Genomic DNA, 12,214 nt, shown 5'->3' on the forward strand with positions numbered 1-12,214 from the left:
GCTGCAAGTCCTAGGTCAGTGCCTCAAACTGAGAGTATGCTAAAAGGCTAAGCTAACATAAAGCTAGAGGAGCAGCAATGATAACATGAAGGTGGCTTTTATGAAATTCGTTGGTTATGAAAGAACCCTTACATTAAAATAGCCACCAATTACTGAAATAAATTACAAACGCAACAAGTGACAGTCTATTTGTTTCCAGTCGGTAATATTTCATTGTCTGACCAGTAGGAACTAAAGTGTGTGTTGTTTCTGCCCGGGGAGAAAAGACATGCGCACAGTCGGTCAACTCAAGTGCAGTCAACAAATATTCAGAAGCTAGCTGTGAACGTGTGTTTTGACAGCATGTACGCGAATAAGTTCGGTCGCCTCATGTTCGGGCTGTACAGCCGGAACACCGCCGCTGTGTGTGGGGTGGTCCAGGCCCAGAGAGCGGGAGGACGGAGCGGGTTCAGCTGGACGGCGGTGTGTAGACAGCGGACTCTGTGGCTGAGGAGGAGCGCCTCTCTGGAGAGCCAGCACCACACCGTGCCCTGTCACATGAGGTAGGCTGCAACACCAACATCACATTAATCAGTACAAGAGCCACTTGGTTATTGTTAGCGTACCTTAACATGTCACAGTTGCAGCCAGGGGATATGTGTTAAACTGTACCAAGGGTAAATTGGTTAAAGCTCCCAAAGGAAATAAAGGTCAAAAAGTGCAGTTATTTTATTTACTCAAAGAGTTGCTATAACTCAACTAAATGTGTTTAAAGGCTTGGATATGTACTGGGCAACAAGAACAATGGTGTTAACCAACAGTTGCTTTTATTAACCATTAACTGGGGGATTTACATTTTCGATTAATCGTTTCTTATGTTACATGCCAGAACATTCTACAGAATCCCCATTTATTTAGCTTGGACCACAAGCTGACCTCAGAGGGTTTGTGTTATCCAACCAACAGACCAAAGCATAAGTAATATTCAGTCATATAAAAGTGAGACTGCTTACACCTGAGAAGCTTAAATCAGTCATTTCCACATTATTCTTCAAGTTGTCTAATCGACTTGTAATTTCACAAATAATTCCAATATGCATGATATGCCACACATTTTAGCAAGGATGTTTTAGTCCAAGATTTGGAAGTGCAACCTCAGCTCCATTGTAATAAGACCACAACAAACTTTGTTTCCAAAATATTCAGAGGATAAAAAACTAAAAAGGCTCAATTAAAACCACAGTGTTTGAATCCATTCAACATAATATTATGTGTTTACTAAGGTTTGAGGCAAATACATGCTATTTTTTTGCTGCTGGATTATTAATTATGTTGCTATCATTGACCCCCTAAGCATTTAGTTTACAGCTCACATTTAAATGGTTCATAGTTTGAAAGTGAATGAAGGTTTTGTCGTTTAAGTTTAATTATATTGATATTTAGTATTTTGAAAGCCTTGTGGGACTGGGGCATTTGTGTTGTCCAATACAAAAAAACTAGTTTGACTTTTTCTTAAAAATTCGAAACTTATATCAAAAATGTATAAATAATACCATTGTTGGTAATCATTGACAGTTCCCAAAACAACATTTAGCACAATATAATTTAGCATACAAAAAATAATAACATTATCTGTTTGTCAATTGACATTTTGTAGGGGTTAAAATTCTGAAGAAAATATACTTGTATTCATTTTGATCAGAACTAAAATATTGAACCGAGTGCTAGTGAAAGAAAATAATATATATTGATTTTTTCCAAATCCAAGGTCCCAACGCCTCATTTTCAGTACTGTGTCCCCTGTAGTAACGCTCATGTTTAGTTATTTGCAGTCTTAATGTAATCTTCTCCATCTCCCCCTGCACAGCGCCCGCTCGGCCTCCCACAGCACGGTGGACCCCGACGAGGTGAGGAGGTTCCAGTCACTGGCCAGCAAGTGGTGGGATGAGCGGGGGGAGTTTGCTGCTCTTCACGCCATGAATGACCTGAGGGTGCCTTTTATACGGTGAGTGTTTCAACATGATATGCATGCCAATAGTCATATTTTCAAGATGTCTCACGAGATTGAGAGGCATCAAGCAACTGTGACAAAACATAACCTGGGGCAGATTCAGCCTTGTGGTATTTGAGAGCAAAAACACATACATTGAAGTAACATGAATTGGAAGTGACAGGATTCCTGCACACATCAGCACATTTTCAACAAATAGCGTTTCAGCTCCCCCAACTCTACATCAGGGTTGTTTTGGTGCTGCTGTGTCTGTTTTGATTGATAAGATCTGCTGTAGGGGCCCCCACAAGATAATCAGTATTTTACCCATCCCCCCTTTTCTGTGGTCCTGTTGGTGGAGGAGATGATGGTGATGTGTGTGTGTGTTGACAGTGTGACAGATCCAGGGCCACTGTATGTCTGAGTGAGGCTGATTTGCCCTCAGGGTGTGTCTAAATGAGACCGTTGCTGCTGCACCTTTTACACTCTGACTCTCTTACTGTGGTACTATAGATACAAATACATAGATAGATAATAGAGTCTGGAGTCCATACAGTAATACCACATTAATAAAAGACACAATTGCAATAATCCTCCCGGTTTTTTAGTTTTTTTTCAGAATCAACCAGTGTTTTTATTCACCACTATATCACCTAACCCTAATATGACATGACTTAGTTGAATACTTGATTCTGATTGGTTAATTCGGACATTTCAGAGTTTTATATGACTGTAGTACAGTCCGCTGTCAAGGACTATAATGACCGTTGCTAAGGATGATCAAGAGAGAGAGAAAGGAAAAGAGGTTTAATGACGGATCGCTGGACGTCAGATAAATCAACAGAAGCAGACAGACAGGAAGTAAACATTAACGGGAACACTCTAGTTTTTAAGGACTTGTTGGGACTTGGACAGTCACAGAAAACATCATTCAGAGCTGCCTTCATTTTAAATTCCCTTTGAATTCCAGCTGTTGGTACGCCATGGAACGGGGTTTTATTTTCTTAGTGGAAGCAATACGATTATTTATAAGTCAATACAATCATTTCAATTAATATGTCAATTTAATGAATGTCAAGACGTTAGTTTATTTAGTATGTGGCTGTGGGATAATGTGCAGCAAGGCAGTCATATTATTATCCCTAATTATATATTGAATTGTGGCAGTGCTTTTATATAATATACCTATAAATATTCTAAAAAGCTTTTTTTAAATCTCTAGCATTATAGTTTGTATGCAAGTAATAGCTCATCATGTGGAGCTGGTTTGGCACTCTGGGGTTAAGTAGCTTCTGCCTCCGTCTTGGGGGTTACGGAAGGAGCTGGTTTAGGTGGGGTGACGGAAGGAGCTGGTTTAGGTGGGGTGACGGAAGGAGCTGGTTTAGGTGGGGTGACGGAAGGAGCTGCTTTTGGTGGGGTGACAGAAGGAGCTGCTTTAGGTGGGGTGACAGAAGGAGCTGGTTTAGGTGGGGTGACAGAAGGAGCTGGTTTAGGTGGGGTGACAGAAGGAGCTGCTTTAGGTGGGGTGACAGAAGGAGCTGCTTTAGGTGGGGTGACAGAAGGAGCTGCTTTAGGTGGGGTGACAGAAGGAGCTGGTTTAGGTGGGGTGACAGAAGGAGCTGCTTTAGGTGGGGTGACAGAAGGAGCTGCTTTTGGTGGGGTTACAGAAGGAGCTGCTTTAGGTGGGGTGACAGAAGGAGCTGCTTTAGGTGGGGTGACAGAAGGAGCTGCTTTAGGTGGGGTGACAGAAGGAGCTGCTTTAGGTGGGGTGACAGAAGGAGCTGCTTTAGGTGGGGTGACAGAAGGAGCTGGTTTAGGTGGGGTTACAGAAGGAGCTGCTTTAGGTGGGGTGACAGAAGGAGCTGCTTTAGGTGGGGTGACAGAAGGAGCTGCTTTAGGTGGGGTTACAGAAGGAGCTGCTTTAGGTGGGGTGACAGAAGGAGCTGCTTTAGGTGGGGTTACAGAAGGAGCTGCTTTAGGTGGGGTTACAGAAGGAGCTGCTTTAGGTGGGGTGACAGAAGGAGCTGGTTTAGGTGGGGTTACAGAAGGAGCTGCTTTAGGTGGGGTGACAGAAGGAGCTGCTTTAGGTGGGGTTACAGAAGGAGCTGCTTTAGGTGGGGTTACAGAAGGAGCTGCTTTAGGTGGGGTGACAGAAGGAGCTGCTTTAGGTGGGGTGACAGAAGGAGCTGCTTTAGGTGGGGTGACAGAAGGAGCTGCTTTAGGTGGGGTGACAGAAGGAGCTGCTTTAGGTGGGGTGACAGAAGGAGCTGGTTTAGGTGGGGTGACAGAAGGAGCTGGTTTAGGTGGGGTGACAGAAGGAGCTGCTTTAGGTGGGGTTACAGAAGGAGCTGGTTTAGATGGGGTGACAGAAGGAGCTGCTTTAGGTGGGGTGACAGAAGGAGCTGCTTTAGGTGGGGTGACAGAAGGAGCTGCTTTAGGTGGGGTGACAGAAGGAGCTGCTTTAGGTGGGGTGACAGAAGGAGCTGCTTTAGGTGGGGTGACAGAAGGAGCTGCTTTAGGTGGGGTTACAGAAGGAGCTGCTTTAGGTGGGGTGACAGAAGGAGCTGCTTTAGGTGGGGTGACAGAAGGAGCTGCTTTAGGTGGGGTGACAGAAGGAGCTGCTTTAGGTGGGGTTACAGAAGGAGCTGCTTTAGGTGGGGTTACAGAAGGAGCTGCTTTAGGTGGGGTTACAGAAGGAGCTGGTTTAGGTGGGGTGACAGAAGGAGCTGGTTTAGGTGGGGTGACAGAAGGAGCTGCTTTAGGTGGGGTTACAGAAGGAGCTGCTTTAGGTGGGGTGACAGAAGGAGCTGGTTTAGGTGGGGTGACAGAAGGAGCTGCTTTAGGTGGGGTGACAGAAGGAGCTGGTTTAGGTGGGGTGACAGAAGGAGCTGCTTTAGGTGGGGTGACAGAAGGAGCTGCTTTAGGTGGGGTGACAGAAGGAGCTGGTTTAGGTGGGGTGACAGAAGGAGCTGGTTTAGGTGGGGTGACAGAAGGAGCTGCTTTAGGTGGGGTGACAGAAGGAGCTGCTTTAGGTGGGTGACAGAAGGAGCTGCTTTAGGTGGGGTGACAGAAGGAGCTGCTTTAGGTGGGGTGACAGAAGGAGCTGCTTTAGGTGGGGTGACAGAAGGAGCTGCTTTAGATGGGGTGACAGAAGGAGCTGCTTTAGGTGGGGTGACAGAAGGAGCTGGTTTAGGTGGGGTGACAGAAGGAGCTGCTTTAGGTGGGGGTTACGGAAGGAGCTGCTTTAGGTGGGGTGACAGAAGGAGCTGCTTTAGGTGGGGTGACAGAAGGAGCTGCTTTAGGTGGGGTGACAGAAGGAGCTGCTTTAGGTGGGGTGACAGAAGGAGCTGGTTTAGGTGGGGTGACAGAAGGAGCTGCTTTAGGTGGGGTGACAGAAGGAGCTGGTTTAGGTGGGGTGACAGAAGGAGCTGCTTTTGGTGGGGGTTACGGAAGGAGCTGCTTTAGGTGGGGTGACAGAAGGAGCTGCTTTAGGTGGGGTGACAGAAGGAGCTGCTTTAGGTGGGGTTACAGAAGGAGCTGCTTTTGGTGGGGGTTACGGAAGGAGCTGCTTTAGGTGGGGTGACAGAAGGAGCTGGTTTAGGTGGGGTGACAGAAGGAGCTGCTTTAGGTGGGGTTACAGAAGGAGCTGCTTTAGGTGGGGTGACAGAAGGAGCTGCTTTAGGTGGGGTGACAGAAGGAGCTGCTTTAGGTGGGGTGACAGAAGGAGCTGCTTTAGGTGGGGTGACAGAAGGAGCTGCTTTAGGTGGGGTGACAGAAGGAGCTGCTTTAGGTGGGGTGACAGAAGGAGCTGCTTTAGGTGGGGTGACAGAAGGAGCTGCTTTAGGTGGGGTGACAGAAGGAGCTGCTTTAGGTGGGGTGACAGAAGGAGCTGGTTTAGGTGGGGTGACAGAAGGAGCTGCTTTAGGTGGGGTTACAGAAGGAGCTGCTTTAGGTGGGGTGACAGAAGGAGCTGCTTTAGGTGGGGTGACAGAAGGAGCTGCTTTAGGTGGGGTGACAGAAGGAGCTGGTTTAGGTGGGGTGACAGAAGGAGCTGCTTTAGGTGGGGGTTACAGAAGGAGCTGCTTTAGGTGGATGTCAGCCAACAGATAATCCTCCTTCCTTCACTGCTCCTGCACCCCAGCAGAGCTTTAATGAGCACAATGCATACCCACATCTCAGCCTGTTCTGCATGTCTGCTGCCCAGGGCCGCAGCAGTCAGACAGTGTGAGGGAGGAGGGAGCAGGGAGGAGGAGGGGGAATCTGTAGCCACAGGATCATTGTTGATGTTAGCTGGCAGACACTGACATTCAGATGGTTGTGACAGTGGATGGTGTAATCCAACATGTGTCATTCTCACATACCTACTTATGACTACAAATGTTCAAGGGAGAGACACATCAGGCAAAAACTATATTTGTATGCCTGCTGAATGTTTAACAATAGCTAGTCCCAGGCTGCTCCAACAAGGTCAAGGGAAAAATCGAATAAATTCACTTATAAAGACAAAAATACTGTTAATTTAAAAAAAATGGTGCATTGTGTGATACAAGGGTTGCCAAAAATAGACATTTTAAAGCTATTATGGCAACAAATAGAAACAACAATTTTTAACCTTGCCTCATCCAATGCTGAGATGTATTGTTTGTGTGCTTAATATGTATGCAATTGGCATGCATTAAATAAGATAATGCCTAACTTACATTGAAATATAACCTTCATAGTACTTTAGATACTAAAAATAACTATAATGTGAGTAATCAACTGGGGAAGTGTTATCAGTTAATATTTGTACCTTATTCATCGTTTGTGTCTCCCCTCAGTACGCGTTCATCTTCCCTCGGTTTTTACATTACAAACTCTAACATCTGATCGTAACGTGGCGGGTGTATGTTGAACAGTAACACGAGTAAGGCGGTTGTAGTTTTATTTAATTCAACCCACCTTCCATTTACCTTTTTCAGGGATAATCTGCTGAATGAGCACAGACTGGGGCATCCTGGGAAGCCACTGGCAGGACTCAGGATTCTGGATGTGGGCTGTGGAGGGGGCCTGCTCACCGAGGTAAGGGTGTCACTCTTTTGTGAGAAAGACGCAAAGCGAGTGCAAATTGGACATGTGGACAAACTATTTTAGCTTTCTCTGTGTCTATTCCCAATAGTTTAAATTGCTGCCTTCACGTCACCTTAAATTCTTGAAAGATATTCTGCTTTCGTTGCTTTATACTTCCAGTCCTTTCACATACCAGTGCCTAAGAAACCTCTAGACGTCAGCCTGATCCTCCTCCTCTGGTGATGTGGCTGGTCTCAGTGTGGTGGAGCGGACAGGCGGTCATTTATTGTTGTTTATCTGTTTGTTAGAGCTGCTAGCTGCGGCAGCTTCTGTCTCTATTATAACGGAGGACATACCAGCTGTGTGGTGTGATTTGAGATGACAAATTCAGGTCCTGTTCTTCTGTGGCTCTGTCACACAGGCTGTCATATTCAGACGTAGAAACACGCACTGAGAAGCCCTGAAAGTGTCTGTGAGGATGGCAGCTGTGTCTCCAGGAGTCTTGTCACTGCAGCTCTTCCCATCAGAAGGGATCAGCTGAGGGAGGATGGAGATCGGCCCCTGGGCCTGCAGCTCACCTCACAGGCCACCAGATGGCGCTGTAGTTTATATTACACCACTGTAGTTGTTTAATTACCTGCTCTTAAGTGATGTTCCCTAGTGCTCTAGACCTCAACAGCGATTGTGCTTTCTGCGTAGACTCCGGGCTTACGGAGTCGAGCAGAAGTTCATGTTACTGTTGTATCATGCAGTGTTGGAGAGCATCATTAGGTATGGTATCACTGTAGCCTGGTACGGTAACTTGACAGTGCAGTCAAAGTCACGGATCGCTCGCCTGGTACAGACTGCTATGAAAATGATGGTGGGGTTTAAAAACACCCATCTCTCCAAAACATATATGAGCAGTCCATTATTAGACAGGCACAAAAAAGGGTGTCTGATGATCCCACCCACATACTCCACCCAGAATTCCAGCTCCTACCTTCTGGTAGAAGATTCAGGGTTCCCAAGAGCAGGCTGAACCGCTATAAGCACTCATTCCTACCATGTCCATTAAGCTTCTTAACATTCACATGGAATGAAATGTACTTTTTAAATGTTGGCCATGAGGGTTGTGCAATAGGTCGCCATTGTCAGTATGTGCGTCTGTGTATTGTGTTTGTTCAAACGGTGTATGACTGATGATATGTGTATGTATTTTAATGTTTACTATGTTTGTATATGTACATGTATGCGGAACTGCAGGATGGAGTCCAGAACAAATTTCCTTACGGGGACAATAAAGTATTTCGTATATATATATTTCAAAGGCTCATTCTTACAGTTTTATAGTATATTTTATATGTTGCAGAATCTACCATGATGTTACTCATAATATTCTCTCTCCCTGTAACAAGTATTTTGTGCAGCCAAAGAAATCATAATATATCATAAAGACTACATTAACTGAACACTACTGGTTAACTAAGAAATCATATTGCCGATGGTAGTCCTCAAACCACTGACCTACAGTGGACCCTGTCTGACTCTCTCCTCCCCCCCCCCCCACCAGCCTCTGGGCCGGCTGGGAGCCGACGTGCTGGGTATCGACCCGGTGGGGGACAGCATTGGTACGGCCCAGGTGCACATGGCCTTCGACCCGGACCTCCGTCAGCGGGTCAGCTACCGCGCCTGCACCCTGGAGGACCTATCAGAGGATGAGGAGCATGGGGGGGGGCGCTACGACGCTGTGGTGGCCTCCGAGGTGGTGGAACATCTGGCCGACCTGGAAACATTCGCCTCCTGCTGTGGTCACGTGCTGAAGGTGTGTCCCAGCCCGTGTGTGTGTGTGTGTGTGTGTGTGTGTGTGTGTGTGTGTGTGTGTGTGTGTGTGTGTGTGTGTGTGTGTGTGTGTGTGTGTGTGTGTGTGTGTGTGTGTGTGTGTGTGTGTGTGTGTGTGTGTGTGTGTTACCCCCCAGCTGTTAGCTCATGTCAGATATTTCTGCAGCACTACAGTGTGTGTCTGTGTGTTCACCCGAGCGTGTGCTGACGTGCATATGGTGATCTGTTTGTTGTGTTTGCATCTGTTGTGTTTCTCTGGGAATAGGTGAGCATGTGTTTTTATGAGTCTGTGCCGCACTGAACCCTGACGAGAGTGAAAACTCAACTTCAATACCGAGAAAAAAAAGATATTACTGAGAGAGCAGATGATTGTCATCAGTGGACTGCCGAGGAAAAAAGCCTAATGTTCACTAGAGGCCTCTGTATTCAGTTGAGACGGGAATGGACTAGAGTTGAAAAGGGTCAGTTAATTTTGGGTTAATTTTCAAGGAAGTTTGCAATAAAAATAATGACAAACAATAGTGAACTTATTTTGAGGTTAATACAGTTATAAAAAGCAACATTTGGTCATGGCATGAGTTTTTATCAAATGTAATTAAACTGTAATCATGTATTGCATTCAGCAGAGCACTCACAACGTCACGTGATTGATAGATAGCGTCCTATTGGATTGAAATTGAGGAACATGACTACTACTAATTCATGCATGTTATACACATTTTTTTTTACAATATAATCCTCTTTAAACTCTTAATTTGCATGAAGCCCAGATTATCAGCTAATCAGTTATTTCCCCCATTAGCTAATCAATCAGCAGATAACTCCCCACATTGCACATTTCACATTGTATGTATTAAGAAAGTAATAAATGTATCTTGCAAAAATATACAAGAGAATGTCTGCTTATCTTATGGTACTACATACAGTCTGAACAAATATCCACCATATTTCTATTTGACTTCCCATAGGTAATTACCATCCTCCTTGAATATTTCCAGAATGATGCAATCCAAAACTCTCTTTTCTCTTCTCTCTTTCACTTCTGTTATTTTAAAAAACATTCACATCCAACTTGCTTCAGGGCACCTGTGCTGGGATGCTTTAGCACGAGTTCTTGTATTGTTTGGATTCATTTCCTGTTTACGAAAAATTATTAATTAAGAACCATTATTTTCTACCTCTTCCACTCTCCCCCCCACCCCACCTTCTGTTGAAATAGTTAATCTTGAGATAGTTGAGCCTTGAGGTTGGGCACTGCTGCTTTCTGGACTCTGTGTATCTAATCCATTCTATAAATACCCTTAAGGACCAAAGTAGGACCTAACTTGTGTCCATAGTACTTGTAAGGGTGTGACGTCATTGTAAAACATGTTTTCTTAAGCAGTTTCATCAATAAGAGCTGTACATATTTTATACTTTTGAAACTAAGACAGTTCCTCTCTGTGTGTGCAGCCAGGCGGCTCCCTCTTCATCACCACTCTGAATAAAACCAACCTGTCCTACGCGCTGGCTATTGTCGCCGCCGAGCAGCTGCTGCGCATCGTTCCCAGCGGCACGCACGACTGGGAGAAGTTCATCAGCCCCGTGGATCTGGAGCGCCTCCTGGAGTCCAGTAAGACCCTCCGTTTGCATATTTCCATAAATAAGAGCACACACAGGTTAAAGTAGTGTCCTTGTCGTGGCTTCCTTCCTTGTTTGTTTATCTATCAAGCCACTAGACGCCTTAAACAGACATGTTTTAACTCGTTTTCTTCCTTTGATATTACTTCCAGTTAGAAGAGTTGCTTGGCCTCAGATGGTTTGGATGGTATTAAGCGATGCGTTTGCTCAAAAATAAAACACATTTTGACATGTGCAACAAAGAAAAGAGGCCTTTACAATATTCAAAACAAATAAGCAAAACTCAAATAAAATAACAAACAACTTGGGTATTCTTTCTTTTTGATAAGGCGCACATAACTTAATAACTTAAAGGGTAGTTTAACATTTAAAAACTGTTCCTCAACGGCGTCTTTCTAGCAGGTTGCCCATCACTGTCACTTTAGAGGAGGCGCCGTGGGAATTGTAGTCTTTTATAGTCTGTTGACTACAGACGTGAAAATGAGGTGGCCTTTCTTATCAAAGACAAAATACTGGCTCTAACAGTCCTCTTTAAACCATAAACTAAAGATTGGGAAGTGCTAATAACCAGTAAGAATAAAATCCATCCTGTAAACCAGGGGTTTGCGCCCCCCAGGTTGGGAACCACTGCTGTAAACGACCCAATCAGAAAGTAGTTTGCTTCTGTTTGTAGGCTTATGTCATAACCAGCCACTAATATCAGATACATCACATGTGGTTGCCAGGCCAGAGTTATATAATGGGCGAAAAAAGAAAAGCAACGTATGTCTTTGTGCTGCTGTCAGGCTCTCTCTAACACCCCCCCATCCTTCCATCCTCTCTCAGATGGTTTCTCAGTGCAGTCTGTCCAGGGGATGCTGTACAACCCCGTATCAGGAGCCTGGAGCTGGACCAACAGCACGGCCATCAACTACGCCCTCCACGCTGTCAAAGCCAGAGAAGACCCCCACACAGAGCAGGCGCAGGAGAGCACCGCAGACACACACAGCTGAGACACACAACAATCAGAAAATAGACTCACGTTTGTGTGAAGTCCTAACTACCCTGTGGCCAGCTGTGAAGCAGCAAATGAGACAGCGGTTATTAAAGGAAAGGGACAAACAGCCTTGAGGTTGAATTAGAGATGTAGCTGCACTCAAAATAACATGGCAACATCCGCCTTTGCTTCGCTTTAAACAGTGTTTTATGTGCTGTTCAAGGCCATTGTGCATCCTTTGATTGTGGCTTTCAACAGAGTTTATACTTATTATTTGAGTATACTGTACAGCAGGGAAAATGTATTAATTCAAATTAATATGTTTCTGTCCGCTAACAATAAATATGATTTCCTGTTAGTTTTTGCTGCACACTGGAAATAATTGTTTCAATGCTAAAGCATGTGTCCACACACGAGGACAGGACAATCGCATCCTGTGGGATTATAAAGGGTCTCATGTGGAAGTATTACATAAGTCAAATCAAGCCTGAAGCAGAGAGTAAGTCATGCTAGCATGGTGTTCTTAAAGTGCGTGCAAAGATGAGATTTCTAAACCCAACGGACTGTGAGGTTGATGTTGTCTTTTTCAAGAATGGTTACTTGTGTTATTTGACTGTGTAGGAGATATTAAATGTTTCACGAAAAGCTACTGCATTGATTTGTATATAATTAACATGCAAATTACAAAAAGCTAGAAGAGTTTGAAAGAAAGACAACAATAATCTTTTTTTATCCGGTGTTTCTTCAAATTATTTGAAGAATTTTGAGGTTTGGATTGT

The 12,214-nt window shown here is 44.7% G+C and overlaps 1 protein-coding gene across 1 annotated transcript; it reads left to right on the top strand.

Annotated features, from left to right (window-relative positions):
• Positions 1 to 230: 230 nt before the first annotated feature.
• On the top strand, positions 231 to 12,084 carry coq3 (coenzyme Q3 methyltransferase). The gene is made up of 6 exons (XM_034103500.2): positions 231 to 542; positions 1,847 to 1,984; positions 6,931 to 7,030; positions 8,571 to 8,822; positions 10,292 to 10,451; positions 11,285 to 12,084. Exons 1-6 carry the CDS (start codon positions 343 to 345, stop codon positions 11,449 to 11,451), a joined length of 1,017 nt encoding a protein of 338 aa, XP_033959391.1. The 5' UTR covers positions 231 to 342; the 3' UTR covers positions 11,452 to 12,084.
• Positions 12,085 to 12,214: the final 130 nt, after the last annotated feature.

Source organism: Pseudochaenichthys georgianus, chromosome 16, assembly GCF_902827115.2.
Source record: "Pseudochaenichthys georgianus chromosome 16, fPseGeo1.2, whole genome shotgun sequence".
Lineage (NCBI taxonomy): Eukaryota > Metazoa > Chordata > Actinopteri > Perciformes > Channichthyidae > Pseudochaenichthys > Pseudochaenichthys georgianus.